We start from the raw sequence: 23369 nt of genomic DNA on the forward strand, positions 1-23369 counted from the left end.
CGTGACATGATCTGGCAGGGGCTGTTCCTTAAGCCATGCACGCCTTCTAATGACAGATCCAGTGACTGCTGCCCTGCAAGAAGCTTCTAGGGTGCCAAACCCACAGTGCAAGGTGTGTTTAGTTACTTGACTTGCATAATGCATTAACTCTTGTAATTCTTTTGATTCTGCCCAAGCAGGAAAGGAAGACGTTTTTTGTTTAAGGAATTCTAGGGTATCTTGCTGAAATTTCACCATATGGAACTGACAATTTAGTGCCCGGATAGCAAGAGTAGCTGAGGTGTATACTTTTTTACACCATCTGTCCAGTGCTCGAGTCCCTGTCTGAGGAGGTGGGATTCTTAGAAGAGGTTGTTTTAATCCCTTTTGGCCATTGAGAAATGGCCTCAGGGTCAGCTGCAGGATTTTTAAAAAGATATTTGTGTGAGTCAGGAACTCTATAGTACCTGTCTGGTTTTCTGGGAGCAGGAGGAAGGGCATCAGGAGTTAAGCTGGTTTCGAGGAAAACATCCTCCACAACATCCAGGACTGGGGGAATGGCCAAGGGTCTGTGTTGTGGAAGATCTAGGAATTCCCAGAGTCTCTTTAGACTGAGGGCAGTCTTGACTCTCCCACTGGAAATGTTCCCTTAAGGTATGCAGGGTTTCCCCAAAGGAAAAATCCTCTGGGGGAGAGGCTGAAGGAATGGAATCCTCTGCATCAGAATCCTCATAAGTAGAGAGGGGTTGCATGTCTTCATATTCGGATGCATCAGATTCATCTGAGTCTTGTTGAGACAAAACTACAGGGGACATATCTCTTTTCCTTCTGGAGGGGGTAGCTTGGCTTCCCCTGATCAGCATGATAAGGTCTTCCACCATTTTAAGCATTTGAGACTGAGGCAAGGAAGCAGGCGCCTGAGTGGGTCATCAGTTTCTTGGGTATGGTTCGTACCCTGGACCTTAGAAATGCGGTAATTTTTGAAAGAAAGTACAGTTGTGTACACTTACCAGAAATGTAGATGTTCGAGTGTACTCATTGTTGGAGTCATTACATTTGGGTAATCTGCTGGCAGGTTGCCCTCTGTCAGCCTGAATTCCAAAGTCTTGGGTCCTGCGTCGGTTGCTGTCTTCTCTTCCATGAAGTCAGGTCGTCAGGGGTATATAACATGCAGCCGACGCCATTTTCTTTTGTTTTTCTTTCCCCCGATGTTAGGTACCCCCAAAAAAGGTAGCAATATTATATATACATGTACATATATATATATATATATATATATATATATATATATATAAATATATATATAAATATATATATATATATATATATATATATATATAAATACATGCATCAATATAAACTTTACCTTCATCTACAAGCAAATACACCACATAGGTTGTAGAAGATAGTGAAGGAAAGATAAACCTCAGAATGACAGAGGGAAGGGATGGCGGGAGGGTAACCCGGACTGCAACAGTCAATACACTCGAACATCTACATTTATGGTAAGTGTACACAACTGTACTATGTTCTTCATGGTTCACTGTTGCAGCCATTACATTTGGGTAGAATCCCAAAGCTATGGTTGGGAGGCTGGAGCTAAACAGCATTACGTGCGGCTATAAGGCCCTGCAGCACTGCAGTGGCAAAGCCTGCCCTGGACATAGAGTAGAGAGGCAAATGGTAATGCTTTGTAAAGGTGTGAACAGAACTCCAAGTAGCAGCCTCTAGAATGTCTTTGGTTGGTACTCCTCTGAGAAAGGCTGTTGAAGTAGCTGCAGCTCTGGTGGAATGAGACCTAATGCCCTTGGGCACAGATTTACCATGGTGTAAGTAGCAGAAACGGATGCAGTGGCTTATCCACTTTGAAAATGCCTTCTTTGAAATAGCCTTTCCTTCTGATCCTGCAGCATATGACACTAGTAATTGCTCAGTTTTTCTTAGAGCTTTAGTCCTGCTCAAGTAGAATCTTAGCTGTCTGTGAACGTCCAAGGAATGTAGAATTCTCTCCCCTTTGTCCTGTGGATTTGGATGCAAAGTTAGCAGATGAATTGTTTGGTTAAGAGCCACACTGGAAACCATCTTAGGCATAAAAGTAGGATTTGTCCTCAGAGACACCCTGTCCGGGCAAAATATGATAAAAGGCTCTACATCCATGAGGGCCTGTAACTCTGAAACTCTTCTTGCTGAGGTAATTGCTAGTAGCAGAGCTGTCGTCCATGATAACTTTATATCAGCGGTAGCAGCTGGTTCAAAGGGAGGCAGGGTGAGAATTTCCAACACATAATTGAGGTCCCATGCACTTAATGGTGATCTTCTAGGGGGGCTTAAATTTTTGGCTCCTCTAAGATACTGCTTTAGTAAAGGATGAGGAAAGAATAGTGACTCTGTGTTGTAATGAGCTGAAATGGCAGAGGCATGGATTTTGATTGATGAGAAAGATAGGCCTTTGTCAAGCATCTCAGTTAAGTATTGTAATATCTGAGGAATATTTGGTTCTGCTGTATCAGTTCCTTGTGCTTGATTCCAAGCACAGAATCTCTTCCATTTGTCAGCATAAGATTTTCTAGTACTAGGCCTTCTGGCTTCCACATGACATCCATCACAGCTTTACTGAGAGGTGTTGTTTGTATGACTACGTGATTAGTCATGCTGCCAGATTAAGAGTCTGTAGTTGATTGTGCAGGATCTGATTGTTTTGCTGGGACTGTAGTTGTGGTGTTTGAGGCAAGGTCCAAGCTGGGTATTGAGACAAGTTCCTTTGGATTGGGTACCAGTATTGGCGGGGCCAGTCCGGGGCAATTAATATCATCTTTGGCTTCTCTTGTCTGACTTTTAGGAGGACCTTGGGTAGAAGAGGCAGAGGAGGAAAGGCATACATTTTTCCAACTGAAGGATAGGGCGTCCACTTTCTATGCTTGCCTGTGATAAGTCCTTGTGCAGAATCTTTTGAGTTGATAATTTTGAGGAGAGGCAAATAGATCTATGTCTGGGCTCCCCCATTTCTCTGTTATCATGCTGAAGACTTGTGGATTTAGTTTCCACTCGTGAGGATCAATAAGGTTTCTGCTTAAATCGTCTGCCCGAGTGCTTTGTTTTCCTGGCAGGAATTGAGCTTGAGGATGTATTTGGTAGGTCAAAGCTGTGTCCCACAGTGCCATGGCTAATCTGCAAAGGGGGTATGAGTGTGTGCCTCCTTGCTTATGTATATACCACATGACTATGGTGTTGTCTGTCTTTATCAGTAGTTGTCCTGAATGAAGCAAGTCCTTGAAGGCTGTTAGAGCATTTTGAACAGCTAGCATCTCTTTCTGGTTGATATGTAGATGCATTTGTTTGGGTGCCCATATGCCCTGAATGCACCTTCCTGCCATGTGGGCCCCCCAGGCATAATCTGATGCGTCTGTTGTTAAGGTTTGGCTGGCAGGGGGTAGAGTGAAGGGTCATCCCAATTTTTGGTGACAGGCCTTTGCCCACCATAGGAACTCCTGTTTCAGGCAGGGAATGAGAGGAATCATTGTTTCCAGACTGTGTGAATGCTGACTCCATAAACTTTTTAGGTACCACTGAAGTTTCTTCATATGCAGTCTTGCATATGGAATTAGTAGGATGCAGGATGCCATGAAGCCCAGAGCTTTTGTCATGAAGCCCAGAGAATTTGTCTTGCAGAAGACTGGGTTTTTGTTGCCATCAGTTTGAAGTAAGTAGTCGGTTGCCTTTGTTTGTCTGGTATAAGGAAAGCCATCTGGGCAGTTGTATTCAAGCTTGCACCCAGGAATGTTATCTTTTGAGAGGGTACCAGTTGTGATTTATTTTCATTTATAGTGTACCCTAGGCATGTTAGAAGCCTTTTCACAAACACCAGGTTTCGAAGAAGAGTGTCCTTGTTCTCTGCTTGAATGAGACAGTTGTCTAAGTAAGGATATGTTTGTATACTTCTTTGTCTGCAAAATGCAATTACTGGTGCCAGGCACTTTGTAAAGACCCTGGGCGCAGTAAACAACCCAAAGAGCAGTGCAGAGAATTGGTAATGCCTTAAGCCAGCCTTGAATGTGAGGTATCTTCTGCAAGATTGTCTTATTGGGACATGCAGGTATGCCTCTTTTAGGTCTAATGTCACCAGCCAAGCATTCTTGCCCAGCATGGGCAGAAGCTGCTGCAAAGTCAGCATTTTGAATTTTGGAATGTCCAGGTATGTGTTCAAAATTGATAAATCCCGTATTGGCCACCAGGTCTTGTCCTTTCTGGGTACCCAAAACAGTCTTGAGTAAAAACCTTGTCTTTTTTCCTGTTCTGGTACTGGCTGAATGGCCTCCATATCCATGAGGGACGTAACCTGTTTCTGTGCCTCTGCCCATTGATTTTTGGGCAGATCTGGCCAACCGTTTGCCATTGGCAGAGTGTGGAAATGGAATCTGTATCCCTGTGATACAATGTTTGGTAACCACTTGTCCTGGGTTATTAACTGTCAATTTTGAGAAAAAAGTGCTAATTTTCCCCCTAAGGGTGCTGCCAAAAGATAAGTGCTTGGTGTAGGCAGAGGGAAGTCATTGGGACTGTTTTCTGTAGGTCTGTGCTTTATCTCCCCCTGATTTGGAGGCAGATGCGTCCCATTGCTTTGACCTGTATGAATCTTGTGCCTGGTATCAGGAACCCTTAGGGCATCTGGATTTGCCCCTTTGAGCTCTGTCTGACACAGGAAAGAACCATTTTTTTTGTAGGCCAGTGTCTTCTGTATCTTGGTGGCTGCACTTGTAAGAAGTCTTTTACAGTTTGCATAGACTTAGCTTTGTCTTCCATTTTCTTTAAAACCTCTTCTGCCTTAATACCAAACAGAGTATCATGTTGTAAAGGTGCATCTAGCAATTTAGCTTTAACATGATCAGGCAAATTTTGTTCCTTTAGCCAGGCATGCCTCCTAATCACAGATCCAGTAACTGTGGCCCTGCAGGAGGCCTCTAAGGAGTCAAAACCACATTGCAAAGTATGCTTTCCAACCTGTTAAGCTGCATGCAATAATTCCTGCATTTCTTTATTTTCTGCACATTCAGAAATCAACATCATTTTCTGTTTCAGCAATCCCATAACATGTTGTTGATACTTGAGCATATGAAATTGACAGTTTAAGGTCCTAATTGCCAAGGTTGCAGGTGTATAAACCTTTTTTCCCCATCTGTCCAGTGCCCTTGAATCTCTGTCAGAGGGGATCAGATTTTTTGCTGTTAAGGCCTTAACTCCCCTTTGGACCCTGTGAAATAGTTTCAGGGTCAACAGCAGGGTTTCTAAATAAAAATGTATGTAAGTCAGGGACCCTGTAATATCTGTCAGGCTTGCTGGGAGCAGGAGGTAAGGAGTCAGGGGTCAAACTTGACTCAGAAAACACATCATCCACAATGCCTAAAACAGAGGGAATGGCTAAAGGCCTGTGCTGAGGGAAAAGAAGGAAATCCCTGAGCCTCTTTTTTGATTCTGAGAAATTTTGACTCTCCCAGTGAAAATGTTCCCTCAAAGTATGCAAGGTTTCTCCAAATGAATAATCCTCAGGAGGTGATGCAGATGGGATAGACTCCTCTGCATCAGAATCCTCATAGGGAGTTATAGATAATTCCTGATCAGAAGAGGAATCAGAAGAAATAGAAACCTGATCTGTAGATTAATAATCAGTGTCTTGCCTAGGCCTCTTATCTGGAGGGGGATGGGAACCCCTGATCAAGGTAATAAGGTCTTCAGCCATTTTGATCATTTGTTTTTTAGGCATAGAGGCCTGTGCATGTGGCTCATGCATAGTTTTTTTTTTAGTTTTAGAAGTTGCTTTTGTCTTTGGTTTTGCAGCTGTCGTCGGTTTGATATACAAATGTTGAGGCCTAAAAACCCCCTCCGAAGCCGGTGCCTGCTCAGCGTCTCCGGACCCATCCGAGGGAGATACATCCTTGGGTCCAATACTTTTAAGTATCTCGTGGCATGCCGGACTCCACATGGGTGTCGGTAGAGGCCTGCGACTCGAAAGTAGCGGGTACCAGGGGCTGCAAAAGCTCCTCACTGAGTACCGGCGAACCGGCGACTGTCTCTCTCTGTCCTTTTCTTTGCATTTTTTATGTACTCCGGTAGTCGGATTGCTATCTGACGACATTTCTGGGTAGTTAAATCTGTTTCCAAAATACTTAGGCAAAAATATACCGACGCTTAATAGTGCGTTGGTTAAATCTAGCACAAAACCAACAGCCAGGCACGTTGTGATCAGGGCCTAGGCAAGGAATACAGTATAAATGGAAATCCTTATGAGGTATTTGCTTCCTACAAGTAATACAATTAACTTTTTCTGACATCGGTATGGAGCAAGAAAAAAAGTTTCCCCAACGGGGTACTTAGCATTAGTGAAGACTTTGGTTCTGAAACTCAAACTCGAATATTTCAGGAGTCGGCTGACCGGCACTTGTGAAATACTTCTGCTTCGGGCACCGCGTGGCAAGAAAGACTGAAGAAAATGGCATCAGCTGCATGTTTTATACCCCTGATGACCTGACATCATGGAAGAGGAGACAGCAACCGACGCAGGACCCAAGACTTTGGAATTCAGGCCGACTGAGGGCAACCTGCCAGCAGATTACCCAAATGTAATGACTGCAACAGTGAATCACGAAGAACATTAGGTGATGAAAGTTAAATTAAAAGGGATATGTTAAAAAACGTGCACTGACTACAGAAATGAACATCCTATAGAAAGTAATACAAAAATGAGTGGAGCTAGTCTGGCTATCTAGCAACACAAGGATAGAGGGATAGCTTCAGGAATAAAATGCTGCAGGTAAGTGGAGTAAACAAAACAGTAAATTAAAAGAGGTACTCACAAGCCCAAAGAAGTTAATCAGGGTTTGAATCTGATTAGAGAGGACTGGAAGAAGCTTTGCACTGCTGTTTATACACAGCATCAGGTTTATTGCCTTTAGAAAATATGTATACAGTTGATGCATCATTCATTTCTTGGGTAGGGAAGAATATGATGTTCTAACAAGAGATAAGGTTCAGCTAGGACAACTTTATACAGAAGCACATAGAGTGACACAAAAACTGATAGAAGCAGACTACAAAGGACCAGTCTGTAAAAGGAAAACAAAGAATACAAGTTAAATACAATAAAAAAGTTGTTCTGTACTTACCATAATGTTCCATCTGTGTTGTCCATTTTCATTCTTCCTCAACTGATGGGTTTGGATCAGATACATAGTATCTAACTTGGCCGTTGCTAAAACTCACAACTAGGAACTCTCGAGCTTCTTACTTACCCACAATGCGCAAAGCTCCCAATTACCTCAGCTCTTGTTTGCTGCTTAGGACTCAGGAACACCAAACAAGTACCTCCACGATATAATAAAAAACAGTTTATTCCAGAAAAAACAAGCGCTTTCGCATACACACAAGTATGCTTCTTCAGGTTACAATTTATGTGGAAAAATACAGCCATTTTTATATAGCAATTCTAATTTCATAATCAAGTCATTAAGTGCTGCTTAGGAAAGTGAAAAATGAAAATTTTCATAATTTTTATGGAAAAGTCATACCTGAAGTCGTGTGTGTGTGTGTGTGTGTGTGCGTGCGTGTATGTATATATATATATATATATATATATATACATATATATATATATATATATATATATATATATATATATATAGACACACACACACACACACACTCACGTATATATATATATATATATATATATATATATATATATATACATATATATAATAAAACATGTAGGCTGCATGAGCCTTAAGGATGGGGGTTGGTGGGAGAGGGAGTTGAGGAAGAATAAAAATGGAAAACACAGAAGTTATGGTAAGTACATGACTTCTTTATCTGATGTTATCAATTTTCATTCATTCTCAAGTAATGGCACTGTCTCTCCAGCAACTTAATTTCCAGAGTGGACTCCAGGAAGGATATTGCTAAGCACCACAAAACCAAAAGAAGCTCTTCCTCTGGAACCAGATCTAATTTGTAATGAGTAATAAATGCATTGGTAATAGCCCAAGTAGCCGCCGCACAAATATCATCCACGGATCACAGAGCCTGAAGGATTAGTTGGGCTGAAATTGAGGTGCTGCAGATTATCTTTTTGACTTTAAATCTTATAACCTGAGCCCTCAGTAATGGAAGTGAAGCAATGGTCATCTTTGTACTGAGAATCGCTCCTATAAACTCTAAACTCTGATTCGGTTCCAGATGAGATTTGTCACAGTTTATGGTTGTCACCAGATGAAAGCAAGTCAGGAGAACCTGGTCTCATGCACATATGAGTTGATCAAAGAGGTAATGAGCCAATCGTCTAAATGCGGAAACACTCGGAATCCTTGCAGTCTCAGATGAACTGCTACTACTGCCATCCACTTGGAAAACACCCTGGGGGCTATGGCGAGTCCAAAGGGCAGGACTCTGAACTGATAATGACTGACTCCGAGCCAGAAGCATAAGTACCTTCTGGACCACTATTCATCTTTACATGATAATACGTGTCCTGAAGGTCTATACAGCACATCTAGTCATCCTTGCTCAGAAAGGGGAGAATGGACTGAACCATGACTATCTGAAACTTGGTTCTTTCAACTGACTTGTTTAGTTCGTTGAGATCCAGAATTGGTCTCCAGTCCCCTGTTTTCTTCAACACTAAAAAGAACCTTGAATTAAGTTCCGGACTCTATCTGGTCTGGCGGGACCTCTTGAATTACTCTTTTTTTCTAGCAGCTTTTGTATTTGAATTGCTGCTCATTTCTTCTGACTGGGTGGAACATTGGGGATTTTTCTTGAAAGTGGAGCTGGAAGGGGAAAGGGTATTATATATTCTCTGGAAATAATCCTCTGCACCCAAGTATCTTTTGTTATATCTAGCCAGGCAAATCTGATGTAGGGATAATCGTCCCCTGACTGCCTCCAGAGGTGGGCAATTGGGTCTCATCTCAGGAGCACTGGTAAGGTTTTGTAAAAGAACAAATCTCTGAAACCCTGGTTCTGCAGGCCATTTCTGCCACGTGGACGGCAGCATCCATTCGAGGTCCCTCCTCTGCCTCTGGAGGAATCCTGAGCCATGTGTGTCTTGGAAAGTATCCTGAGACTTTTCAAACTACGTTTTCCAACCACCTTGCTGATTCCTGGAAAATGTTCATTGAGGGGTCGAAAAACTCATGCCCATGGCAGACAGTGTCTTTCCATCCTTCTCACACTTGGATAGAGTGTCCTTAACCTTGGGGCCAAATAAGGATATTCTGCCAAAAGGGGAACTGAAGAAAGAGGACTTGAAAGGCTCCATAAACTCACAAAGGCGTATCTCCTTATGGAAATGCCTGAACCCACTGCTCGAGGTACCCTCTGTTACATTTGAGATCAACCCCATGGAAAAATTGGATATGGACTGAAGAATAGCTAGCTGGCAAGTTACACAGGCCTGAACGTCTTCAGAAACAGCACCCAAAAGGATCTGATAACTCCTTAATCAGTTCCCATTGTAGTCTGGTAAAATGTGCCAACTAGTTGAGAGACCTCAGCGCAAAACTGGATTAGGCGTATACATGCTTCCCAAATCTGTTCATCGCCTGCAACTCCTTGTTAGAGGAATGGACAGTGGAACTTTCATCAACTAGTTTTATCTTGGTGGCCACCACAATAACCATAGCATCAACATGAACTCCCTTGCTCCAAAATTGCCTGTCTGTGGGTGTTGTCATTATCTTATCTAGTCTCCGAATAATGGGTTCTATAGTGTCTGGGTCCTTTCACACACACAGAGAGATCATGTCAATGAGCTCATCAGCGAGCAGAGTTACCCAGGAGGTAGAAGGTCCAGTACCAAAAGCCTCCAGGAGAACAGATTCTTCATGAGTCGGGTTACTGAGCATCCAGCCACCTCTCTGTTTAAGGATTTCCAGGATGTCACCAAATGAGACATCTTAAGGAGGTGACCATGGGAACCCTTCGCCCACATCCAAATATGCATCCTCGGTGATGGATTCCTCCAGGGAATCAATGTGCTTCCTCTAGCACATCCTCATTCTGTGGACTTCCTCAGTGGGATGCTTCGAGGGGGTATCTAAACAGGAAATTACAATTCCCTGCATGGGAGCCTGGGGCTTTTTTACTGGCTGTCCCACTGGAATGAACTGGTGAGGCTCTGAGTGCTAGGTCATCATAGTGTAAGACTTTGGATCTGAGGGGGGAAGCATTTTTCAGAACTGCCATAGCAGAAAAGACCCCTTCAACAGCCTCAAAAAACAAACGGTCCAGAAAATAAGAGAATATCTGACCCAAGAAGACAAACTTCTGGATTGTAGTTCCTTCCCACTCTGAGGGCAAGACCTCCGAGGTAAAAGCCGGAGCCAAGTTGTCTAGTGCCGAAGCTACAAGGTGCAGAGATAGCTCCAAAAATCTCAGAGTGGAGTGCAGCACCCCAGATCCGAAAGGCAGACTGTGGCTTCAGGAGCTCTCCAGATCCGAAGGAACCAAAGTTCTCAGGGATGACTTTGGATCGATGATAAAGATATTCTCTGATCCAAAACTAACTGATTCAGACAACTCAGACCCACGGACTCTGACACTACAAAGGTAGTCAGAAGAGGAACCTGTAAAGAGGCAGTCAAAGACATTCGGATCTTCTGACCCAGAGGGGTGGGAGCCAAGGGAACTCCAATCTGTCCCTGCACTAAGAGGATCTTCCTCACTAGTCTCTCCATGTCTTTTCTGGTTAGGTTCCTAGAAGAATGAGCAGAAAAGGTAGATGGAGATCTGGGGAGCTCCAAAAAGGTGAAGGTACTCTTACCAGGACAGAGTCCAAGGAGGGAGAGCACCTTACCCTAGGTAAGGGTTTAAAAGCTATTTTAGGTGATATCAGATCTGACAGTTGAGGATCCGATGATCTAGAGATTACCGGGTCCTGTTTGGAAACAGTAGGATCTGAAGCAGTTGGATCAGATGACTGAGGCTTTCGGATACATTACTGATGTGGGATCCGGGAGTTTCAATTTCTTATGATCTAGGGTTGAGGCTGGATCTTTAGCAGATCTTTTTCTAGAGGAATCCCAGGTAGAAGATAAAGAGGAAGGCCTCAGGGAAGAAGAATTCTTTGATTTGGCTTTTGATGAACTACCTTCAGAAATAGCTTCCCTGAAAAAGGAGGGAAGAAGGCCTTTCAATATTAGCTTATTTTTTCTCTCCACTAAAGCTCGTGGATTGAAACTGGGAAACAGAGCAGTCCTCTTGCAAGTGAAGATGACCCAAACAATAAATGCATAAAGTCTGGGCATCTGAAAGAGGCAACTTGTGCCAACACTTTACATATTTTTTAAATCCTGTTGTTTTTTCCAACATGCTTAGAAGTTTTAAACAGAAGAAGAAGATTTTTTTAATACCAACAAAGATATTGAAGAACTACCAAGATAGAGGGAGATATACTAACAATAGTATCTAAAGTGAACACAAGTACAAAAGAAATAAGTACTACTAAATAGATGAAAATGAGAAGCAGAGTAAGGTTTCAAATAAGGACAATCAGCAGTAAAGAAATAAGAATATAATAGTCATTTATCTCTACGAAGCTCGAGAGTAGCAGAAGACCACGTCTTTTCGCTGGAGCAGCAAATGAGATCTGAGGTAACTGGGGTTGGTGCACTGTGGGTAAGGGAGAAGCTCAAGAGTTCCTTGTTACCACGAGCTTTAGCAATGGCTTGAGTCGGATCCAACAAATCGGATCTGAACCCATCAGTTAAGGAATTAATGAAAATTGACATCAGATTATATGCTTTACTATGGCACAATCTGAATTATTAGTTTTGAATGTTAATGGGTTTACAGACAGGAAAATAAAGGAGAAAATACTGACATATTTACAATACTACTGCAGATAAGGTTAAAGGAACTGCACCTGAATCATAAAGAACATAGACGTTTTGTAAAAGAAAAATGTGAAGGAGGGCTGCTTTGCTGGAATTGAAGGAAAGTGAAAGTGGTTTTAATATTAATTAAAAAGGGTGTAGCAAAATGGGATAAAGAACAAATGAAGGTAGATAGGGAAGGTTTATAGTGGGTTGAGGTCATTGGCTGGGTGCAAGAATTACATTAGCAACACTATATACTTAACTGAAAGCAGAGAAACAAGACAAAGAATATTACGGTAGATTTTACAGCCAGAGATTGGAACACTATAGGAAATAAGGACAATGTCTCTGGGTGGCCAAGATATCATACAATATCAGCTGAGGGCAGATGCACAGAAAAATATATGCATGTATTTGGGCTTACCGATGTGGTAAGACAAAAGGAAGTGGAATATACACATGTTTCAGTGAAATATGGTTATTGGGCAAGATCAGATGTTACATATAAAAAAAATAATAAAATAAATCACTCATTCTGTTTGCCTAGACAACAACATCCTTCCCCCTCATACACCCTAACACACAACCGCACAAAAAAAACCTTTTAACACATACAGTAGACAAAAAGCTACTGCTTTTGGCAGTAACTGCATGTAACTTCAGAAATAAGTCAAGCTTAGTACTCTGGAATGTTTGCCAAACTATTTCCATACGGTATTTTGAGACAAACTTTCCAAAGTAAAGTAAACAAGGTTATTGATCCAATAAAGTTACAGGGCTTGAGGATAATATAGCAATAACCCACGCCTGGGTGTGGGTAATGCTGGATTTACCCACGGTTGGCGTAGTTTGGTCCCGAGGGCGAAGCCCGAGTGACCAAACAAAGACAACCGTGGGTAAATCCAGCATTACCCACACCCAGAAGTGGGTTATTGCTATTATACCACGTTGTTAGTTTGTTTTGTATTATGTTTGTATTGTTGTTATTTATGCTTTTGTTTGCTTTTTTTTGTATTCACTTTTTGTGAGATAAAATAGTCCACACTTTCAGTTTGTGTTTATTGTTTATTTCTGTTTTAATTTAAATACATGTTATTTTTTAGTTTTTCAGGAAATGTTAGGAAAGGGTTAGGTGGTGCTTGGTATAATATAGTTTAAGCAGTGTAGAAGTTTATAACGTGTAGTTATGTTTTAGTAGTTATAGGTATGTTGAAATGTGGTGTAGTTTTAATTTGTATTAATTTTTTTAAAATATGTACTTTTACTATTTGGTCACTAGATGGTGGTGTTGTATGCGCTTTTATTAGATGTATGCTGATGTGGATGTTCGGTATGGTGTGTTTTTGACTTTGCGAGGGATGTGTGGTGTGTTTTTAGTATGTACATTTTTGGAGTTGTCTGTGTATAGATATTGTAGGGAATATAGGTAAGTGAATGGTTTTATGAGAATGCTTGGTTTTATTGTGTTATAAGTGGTGGTTATGTAGTGTGTGTGTGATGTATTTGCGACTGCATGACTTTTTATTTTTTTAGTGTTCGAGGTGAGGGAATGAGAAGTGTAGTATGTAAATTGGTTAGTTTTCTGTGTTTTCGTTAAATTGTTGTGTGTTTTGGGTATTAGATTTACTTTACTTTACTGTTTATTTGCTGTCTCCGCATGATATTTAGCGACCGGACTTTTTGCGTTGTTTCTTGTAGGATTTACTATGTGCACGCTGATTGGATTAGCCAATCAGCATGCACGTTTGTCGGGTTTGCGATGTTCGCATGGTATAATATTTAGTAAGAGGGTACACAGGAGACAAGGTCACTGTGCATGGATGATGGAAGGGGCAAGGTGGGGTAGGAACACATAAAACTGATTTTCAATGCTGTTTGGAAAGTCAGTCCCCAAAAAATGTCAGTGTGAATCTCAAAGTTTCAAATATCTAAACTATATACTAGTGCTAACAGCACTATTATCAGTAGGCAGCACACTACAGCAGGCAGAAGCTGCTTCACAGGGGTCACACACATTTAACAGACTTCTGCACAATATAATAGGACTAAACAGCCGGTCTTTGTTTAGGTTGTAGTCCAAGAAACAATTCAGGTGCTTTAAAAGCCTCCTCCCATAAGGATACATTTGGTGAAATTTACTGTAATGTATGTTCTAGAAAAATCTCAAAAGAAACACACACACAGCTGTGTTGCATCAATTTTCATATAAAGCTGTTCAAATTAAATAGAAATTGAGGAAAGGTACCAAAATATTCCATGTAGTTTGCTTCTCAGGAGAGGCCTTACTCAAACTGGCTAGCTTTCTTCTCCCATCAGAGCCACTTTCAAAAAATGACAAGAAATCTTCAGACGATTTTTCACTATGCAAAAAAATAGCACATAACATGTTACATTGCTGTTCAGTTTAATGGCTGAAGAAAGTAACCATTTTTAACATTCGCACTATATCATTTTTAGATAACACTTAGACTTTTCTATATTACTTCCATTTTTTTAATCAAGAAATGAATAAAATAAAAGGCAAGTCATAATGTACACAAGCACCGCATGAGTTACATACCACAAGCTGCAATCCTACTGGCTGACCACCTCCTGAACACTATAAATCAGCATAGTTTAATAAAACATAATATTTCCCAGGGTGTTTTCTACCCTCTCTGTATATGTGGTCAACTAGCGATGAACTTTGCAAATAAAAATAAGCACAGAAATACTTTCAGACTATGAAATGCACAGAGTAGTACAAGCACAAGATACTACCACAAACACAGTGTGTGCTGCTGTGTGGACCCATTTTGGCTGCAGATGTTAGTCACATAATTAAGTCAGTCTGCCCACTTGCCTACAAACGAGGTAAGCAGTCAACATAAGATGGGTTTCGTACAATATTAAATTCGATTTTCAAAAGATGTATTAAATGGATTTTTATAAAGATGCTATTTTAAAGCAGAGTTTCTGCAAAGCTAATTTGTTAAAGCCAAGTCACTGCAAATACAGATGTGTTTTTGTATATGACATGAGCTGTGGCTATGTACTACGGTATTTGGAGGTTGTAAACGTTTTGTGCTGTTTATTAGGTACAGTTAGTATACACAGTACATCTATATATGTTTGTCTGTCTTGTCCTGTTACTTTTGGAAGTATGTCAGAATATCTTGCAAAGTTTATGGTGATCACATAAAATTCTGAGTCACAGGTCCACCTTTCTGCTGAATTTTGTAGTGCATGTAAGCCAAAATGGGTCTTCTCAAGTAATGATCACACTGTAGATGGGAACAGTAGTGGGTGTCTATTCCTGTACCCATTGTTTAAAGCATGTGTGTGTGGCATAAATGGGACACAGTACATTTCGATATGATTCAGCAGAGCTTTTGCACTCTAACATTGCTCACTTCATACAAACACACATACAACTATTTCAAGCATGGGTATTAATGCCCTTCTAGCCTGCCAATATACCAAAACTGTTGTTCCCATAAGTGTGCAGGCTGTTCTTAAAAATATCTAAATTAGTGCCTGCTTTAATGCAATTTAGCAGTCTATTCCATGTATCATCTGCTCTCTCAGATAACCAATTAGTACACTTTTCATTCTTATAAATCTTCTACATAGGTGGTCTGATGATTCTTTACTACTTTTTGATAACCCCCAGAATTCCCACAGGTAGTTGTCTCTAAATGCCCTATATACCCGAGTAAGATTGCCTCTTAAATATCTATAAGAAACATTGTACAAGTTCAGATATTTTAGTCTTTTATGTTGTTGTTTTTCTTTTGGCTTTTCCCGGTTAGGGGTCGCCACAGCGGAACTCCGATCCGCTAATGATTGGCAGTAGATTTTTATGGTGCCAAGGTGCCAGCTCGACGCCCAACCATCAATGAAGGCACACCCATTCATGCATGTCTTTCGAATGCTACTTGACCGTGGGGAGGACATGCAGACTCCACACAGAAGGCGCTCCAGCCGAGAATCGAATGGGAGAACCTCTTCTGTGAGTAGACAACGCTACCGCTGCACCACATAACTTAAATTTTCACAGTACTCTTTCCACTTTATGCATGCTTGTTTTCTTATAAGGTTTCCATATTGTTATTCCATACTCAATTTGGATCTAATATTCCATACTCAATTTGGGTTTAATCCAATTAGCAAACTATGACTTCATCACCTTTGATTTCCTAGATTTTGTAATTTTTTATACAACTTACCATTCTATAAAAAGAAGTTATGTACTCGCCATAACTCTCCATCTGTGTTGTCCATTTTTATTCTTCTTCAACAAATGAGTCTGGATCTGACTCGGACACTTTTTACACTTATCCATTAAATCAATACTTAGTTGCACTAATTTATTGATAGGGTTTTGTGTATAACCCTGTCAAATGCTGCAGTTAAAGTTATATAAATTACGTCACAACACAATTTTTCATTCATAGCTGTTACTATGAAGGATACTCAGAGGACAAATAAAATCTACCAAAGCCAAATTTGAGGCATGTTTGGACTCCCAGGCCAAAGACAACCACAAAGCATTCTTTAGCTATGTCTGCAACCTCAAAGGCAATACACAATTATGTGCAGAGGTCATTGTAAATGGAGCCACCTACACGGAGCCAGAACATACAGCAAACCTCCTGGCTGATATAATTCAGATCCAACTTTACTCCTCTCTTCTCCTCAACCTTCCCCCAGGAAATATCAAATATAACTTCCCCTACTATCGCTAGGGAACAGGTCCTTAATGCTCTCTCTAGGACAAAGAACACTGCATCAATGGACCCAGACAATACCCCAGGATGCCTTCTAAATAGCATGAAACATGACCTATCAGTGCCTCTGGAATTACTATTTAACTGTAGCTTCCAAACAAGTTTCGTACCTCATAAATGGAGAAAGGCAACAGTCATCCCACTGCGCAAAGGTGGGTCAATTACAGACCCGCAAGTCTCACTAGTTTTATATGTAAAGCTATGGAAAGAATTACCATGGAGATGATCAACAGAGGTATAGTAAACCTCCAGACACTGGACCCAACCCAGTTTGGTTTCGTAAAGGGCAGATCATGCCTACTCAACCTGGTAGACTTCTTTGAGAAGGTCACCAAAGCAATGGATGACGGCAAAATTGTTCACACTGCCTACTTTGACGTGGCCAAGCCATTTGACACAATACCCCACTTGGGCACTGTTGACAAACTCAAGAGGTTAGGTATAAACCCATATGTTACCTGGTGGATAGCCAACTGGCTCACAGACGGGACCCAGGAAGTTAGAATTGGGGAGTCCACCTCTACAAAGAGGCCAGTCACAAGTGGAGTCCCTCAGGGATAAGTCCTTGGACCACTTCTTTTTGGCATTTACTTCTTAGAAGTCAAGGCCAATGTCAGTGGTCTCTGGCTGACTAAATCTGCAGATGACTGCAAATTAGGAGCGGTCATTGAATCTCACATTGACAAATATTCTCCAGAAGGGGCCGACACAGACAAACAACTGATGTCAAAGTCATGGACTAAAACTAAATGCGAAGAAATGCATAATAGTATCCTTTGGGACGTCATCCATCCCTGGTAACTATAATATTGACAATACACCACTTAGAGTTAACCCAGTAGTCAGGGACTTAGGGACACACACACACATATAGTAATCTAGCCTTTGACCATTATGTGTCTACAGTGGTGAGGAAATCATTCTATGTTGCGCAACTTATAAACAAAAGTATAGCATCCAAGTCCAAGGAAGTCATTGTTCCACTGTATTCGGCATTCATCAGACCTGTCACTGAGTGCAATGCCCCCTTTGGTATGTACCTAAAGTACAGTTGTGTACACTTACCATAAATGTAGATGTTCCAGTGTATTCACTGTTGCAGTTATCACACTTGGGTTATCTGCCTGCAGGTAACCCTCAGTCGGCCCGAATACCAGAGTCTTGGGATTTCTGCGTCAGTTGCTGTCGCCTCTTCCATGATGTCAGGAGTATAAAACATGCAGCCGACGCCATTACATCAGTTTTTCTTGCCCAAGATGTCAGGAGCCCTCAAAATAGGAAGCTATTACTTGGTGTGGAACACCTCCAGTAAAAAATAAATAGCCTGCCATAAAAGATGGCCATAAAGAGGATAGGTAGAAAGGATATAGAAAACCAGGGGGATGGAGGGAGGGGAAACCAGGACTGCAACAGTGAATACACTCGAACATCTATATTTATGGTAAGTGTACACAACTGCATTATGTTCTTCGTGTTTCACTGTAGCAGTCATCAAACCTGGGTTGATTGCCAAAGCTGAGGAAGGGTGGAGGCAGTCAAGAAGTGTTAGGACTGGCTAGCAGGCCTTGTAAGAATGCTGTAGCAAATCCAGCTCTGGATTTAGAAAAAATAGGTAAGTGGCAATGCTTGGTGAAGGTGTGTACAGAACTCCAGGTTACAGCTTCCAGGATGCCCCTGGTAGGGACTCCCCTGAAAAATGCTGTAGAGGTTGAAGTAGCTCTAGTGGATAGAGTTCTGATACCCAGAGGGGTAGGTTTTCCATGGTGCTTGTAGCAGAAATAGATGCAGTGTGCTATCCATTTGGAAATGGTTTGCTTTGAAATGGCCTTGCCCTCTGCCCCTGTAGCAAAGCTGACTAGCAGCTGGTCAGATTTTCTGAAAGGCTTAGTCCTGTCAAGGTAGAACCTGAGCAGTCTGTGCACATCCAAGGAGTGCAGGATCCTTTCCCCTTTATTCTGAGGATTAGGGAAAAAGGTTGGCAAATGGATGGATTGGTTTAAAGCCACACTGGATACCACCTTGGGCATAAAGGAAGGGTTAGTCCTGAGGCAAACCATGTCAGCATGGAAAATAATGAAGGGCTCCCACCACCATTAGTGCTTGTAACTCAGACACTCTTCTTGCTGAAGTAATAGCTAGAAGTAAGGCTGTTTTCCAAGAGAGGAATTTTAACTCTGCTGAAGCAGCAGTTTCAAAGGGGGGGGGGGAGTGTGAGCTTCTCCAGTATAAAGTTAAGGTCCCAGGTCAGGGTGGGAGCTCTCCTAGGGGGCCTTAGACTGTTTGCTCCTCTCAGGAACAGTTTGATGAGAGGGTGACAAAAGAGAGGAGGCTCAGTATTTTAATGAGCTGAGATGGCAGAGGCATGAATCTTAATGGATGAGAAGGACAGGCTTCTGTGGAGCAGCTCTGCTAGGTAATCAAAATTTGAGGTAAGTTGGGCACAGCTGTATCCTTTCCTTGAGAATGACTCCAAGAACAATATCTTTTCCACTTTTCAGCATAGGATTTCCTAGTACTAGGCCTTCTGGCCTCAAAGATGATGTCCAGCACCTGTTTGCTGGATGATGCTAATGGTGCATTTAGGGAATAAGCCAGGCTGCAAGGTTTAGGGTTTGCAGCTGTGGATGCAAAATCTGTCCCTCCTGTTGAGACAGCAGAGAAGGTGTCTGATGTAGGTGCCAGGGTGGCACTGCTGTCAGACTGAGTAGGAGTGGGTACCGGTGCTGGTGGGGCCAGTCTGGTGCAATGAGGATTGCCCTTGGCCTGTCCTGTTTGATCTTGAGCAGTACTTTTGAGAGGAGGGACAGAGGAGGAAAGGCATAAATTGCTTCTGCCCACCAAAGGAACTCTGCCCTTAGACAAGGTATGATAGAAATTACTGTTTCCAGGTCCTGAGAATGTTGACACCAGAGATTTTTTTAAGTACCACTGAAGTTTCCTCATATGCAGTCTTGCATATGGAATTAGCAGAATGCATGAAGCCATGAACCCTAGGGCTTACAGTATTTTCCTTGCAGATAGCTGGGTTTTGTTGGCCATTAGTTTGAAATAGTTTGTTAAATGGACCTGTTTTTCTGGAGTGAGGAATGCCATCTGGGAAGTTGTGTTCAAACTTGCTCCCAGGAATACAATTTGTTGGCTGGGCACCAGTTGTGATTTCTTTTTGCTGATTGGGTATTCCATTGAAGTTAGAATTCCTTTTACAAATGCCAGGTGCTGAAGTAGCAATTCCTGACTGTCTGCCTGAATCAGGCAATCGTCCAAATATGGTTAGATTGGAAAATTTCTATGCCTACAGTATGCAACGGCTGGAGCCAGGCATTTTGTGAATACTCTAGGCGCAGTAGATAAGCCAAAGGGAAGTGCAGGGAACCTGCCCTGAAACGTAGATATCTCCTGCAAGACTCCCTTATGGGGATGTGCAGATAAGCCTCTTTTAAGTCTAGGGTGACTAACCAGGCATCCTTGGCTAGCATGGGAAGAAGTTCTTGCAGTGGAAGCACTTTGAATTTTGAGACCACCAGAAACGTGTTGAGAATTGATAGATCTAGGATAGGGCGCCAAGAGCCTTCTTTTCTGGGTACCAGGAACAGTCCGGAGTAGAAACCCTGTCCCCTTTGTTCTACTGGAACAGGTTGAATAGCCATAATATGGAGAAGGAAAAGTACTGGTCTGGCAACCCACTTGGAGTTGGCAGTGAGTGGAAGTAGAATCTGTATCCCTGGGATACAATGTTTAGAACCTAATGGACATCCAGTTTTTTGCATGAAGGGCGAGTTTTCCTCCTAGGGGCACAAGTACTTCGGCATGGCTAGGAAGGACAATTGGAAAGTCGTTGTGAACTTTTTCCATATGGGGGTGGCTTACCACTCCCTGGTTTTGAGGTGGAAACACTCCATTGTTTAGATCTCTGCATACCCTGAGACTGCAGTCTTGGTGGTCGGTTTCAAAATACTATACCACCATCCAACTTCCACTCACAAAATACAAAAACTACAATCCAAATGAGAAATTAACGCAGACAAAAAGTTGATAAAATGGAACCATTTATTCCCCAAGTTCAGGTACCTCGGCTATTCGCCTTCTGTGGAACAATTCAAAAGCAAAACACCATCTCTTTATATATCCATCATTATTCAATTAATCAATCAAAGAACAAATACCCATAGTTTTAAAGTGCCATATATGAAAAAAACAATCAAATATAAATAACTATGAAAAGGAGCGCATAGAAGAACAAAGAAAATACTTTTGTATTTTCTTCCCCTTACAAATTCAAAAGTCTCATACAGAAAATATACCCCTTACAAATACTATAATCTAACTCTTATAAATACATTACTTATCATACAATGACTCTAAATAATAAATTAAATAACATTTCATAAAGTACATCTAATAATTCAAAACATTTTTCAGAAGCAATGAAAAATAAATAACCAAGTTCATTACAATACTCTAACACCATTCAAAAAGTGATGCTACTATCTAAATTCATACCCCTAGGATATAACGTGTGATAATTAACTATCATTCTGTATTCCACCTTGTTCAATTCCTTTTTAAAATTGCCTGAAGAACCCCTTGGTCGTGCCAACACACTGAAAATAAACCCCTCTACAACACCACTATGTGCGGACATGAAATGAGAAGTCACCGGGCTGTCTATTATTTTACCTAATGTCCCCTAAAAGCTCTAGAATATGGACCTTCACCTTCCTCTTAGTCTAACCTATGTACCAGAGTGGCCTAACACAATCACATCCGATAACATAGATCACCCCTTGGGATTGACAATCAAAACTTTCAAAGGCATAAGAGCTTTTACCATTGATCTTTACACCATGTAAGTTTCTAGCTCTATTGCTTATTTCATAGTTACTTATATTTGATAGATTGTTTTTTTCATATATGGCACTTTAAGAACATGGGTATTGTTCTTTGATTAATTAACTGAATAATGATTGTCATCATGGATATATAAAGAGATGGTGTCTTGCTTTTGAATTGTTCCACAGAAGGCGAATAGCCGAGGTACCAGAAAAAGAAGTTATGTCCTTACCATAACGTTCCATGTGGAGTGTTCATCTTGCCTTTGTTCTTACACACGGGTTCGGAGCCGATCCTCGGCTCCGAGTCGGCCGAATTGCAAAGCTCTGAATCTCAGAGAAGCTCGAGACCAGCCCATATCCCACAATTCTCCCTGCCATTACTCAGATCTAGTTTGCAAACAAACCAGACCAAAAAATCCAACACCTCCGGTGCAAGAACTATACACTCTCTCAGACATTCAGAGACACTCTCTCAACATAGCAATAACTAATGGTAGAAACATATATCCCATGATACACGGGACCATATACCCCCGGAAGGGGTCAAGAAAAGTCGATCAGACTCTAATCCTACCAGTTCTTCCAAACACGTGGGAGGGGAAGGGAGGGAATGTAAGAACAAAGGTGAGATGAACACTCCACATGGAACATTATGGTAAGGACATAACTTCTTTATGTGAGAGTGTTCAATCTCGCCGTTTGTTCTTACACACGGGTAGCGTCCCTAGCTCCGTCACCCCGAGTGACTCATGGAAGAACGTTCCTAAGCACAGTGGAACCAAATGATGCCCTGTCTTTGGAGACTTTGTCCACTCTATAATGAGTGATGAAAGTATGTGGCTTAGACCACGTGGCTGCTGCACAAATAGTGTCCAAAGGCAAGCGAGCTGCATGAGCTAAAGAAGTGGAGATGGATCTGGTAGAATGGGCCTTAGGTTTGGTGGGTAAGGACTGATTTGATTTAGAGTATACAAAGGTTATACAGTCAGCAAGCCATTTAGATAGTGTACGTTTAGTAATTACCATGCCCTTTTTATTGTCTGCAAATGCGACGAAGAGTTGATCCGTTTTCCTGTAAGCTTTGGTCCTATCCAAATAAAATCTTAATTGCCTATGAACATCCAACTTGCGCAGCATATACTCCAGTTTGTTAGTATGGTTCTTGAAAAAGGTAGGGAGTTCTATAGACTGGTTAATGTTCGTAACTGAACATACTTTTGGAAGGAAAGATGGATTTGTACACAAAGAGACTATCTGGATGGAATATCAAGTAAGGTGACCGATAATGCTTGCAACTCTGATACTCTACGAGCTGAAGTCACGGCGACGAGGAACAGCGTCTTCCACGATAAGAACTTTAAGAGACATGACGAAGCAGGTTCAAAGGGTGGCAACATGAGATGCGACAGTAACAAATTCAAGCTCCATGGAAAGAAAGGTTTTCTGATGGGCGGCCTAAGATGGAAGGTTCCTTTCATAAAGGCCTTACAAAGTCTGTGAGACATAATGGGAGAACCTTCCTCACCAATATGGAAGTTTGATATGGCCGCCAACTGTACTCTTAGTGTGGAAGTAGAAGCTCCTTCATGAAAGAGGATAGATAAGAATTCTAAAATTTTATGTAGAGGAGCTACCAAGGGGTTGGCTAGACGTCCAGTACACAAAGCGTTTCCACTTACTCGTATAGAGTTTAGTAGTGGAAGCTTTATGAGAAGCAACCAGAATGTGTTGAACTGCCGGGGGGAGTAGATCAGACCTGGCTAGGCAGGGAAGCGAAGCAGCCAAGCTGCTAGTTTGAGGGACTGAAGAGACAGGTGAGGAACTCCCGACGAATGGGTCAGTAGATCTGGTACTGGGTCCAGAATCCATGGTTCCTCTATTTGATAGGCTCGAAGAAAGGGGAACCATATTTGCCGAGGCCAGAA

The 23369-nt window shown here is 41.7% G+C and overlaps 1 protein-coding gene across 3 annotated transcripts in view; it reads right to left on the reverse strand.

Annotated features, from left to right (window-relative positions):
- The window catches only part of CEP131 (centrosomal protein 131), a 1433457-nt gene that overhangs the window by 1174367 nt on the left and 235721 nt on the right, over window positions 1-23369 (reverse strand). For all 3 annotated transcript variants that reach the window (XM_044085078.1, XM_044085077.1, XM_044085076.1), the window contains exon 4: window positions 14089-14203. In XM_044085078.1, the coding sequence (XP_043941013.1) occupies window positions 14089-14203 (115 nt within the window). The remainder of the gene's footprint in view (window positions 1-14088; window positions 14204-23369) is intronic.

This window comes from Protopterus annectens, chromosome 10.part0 (assembly GCF_019279795.1).
Source record: "Protopterus annectens isolate FY-2018-M chromosome 10.part0, PAN1.0, whole genome shotgun sequence".
Lineage (NCBI taxonomy): Eukaryota > Metazoa > Chordata > Ceratodontiformes > Protopteridae > Protopterus > Protopterus annectens.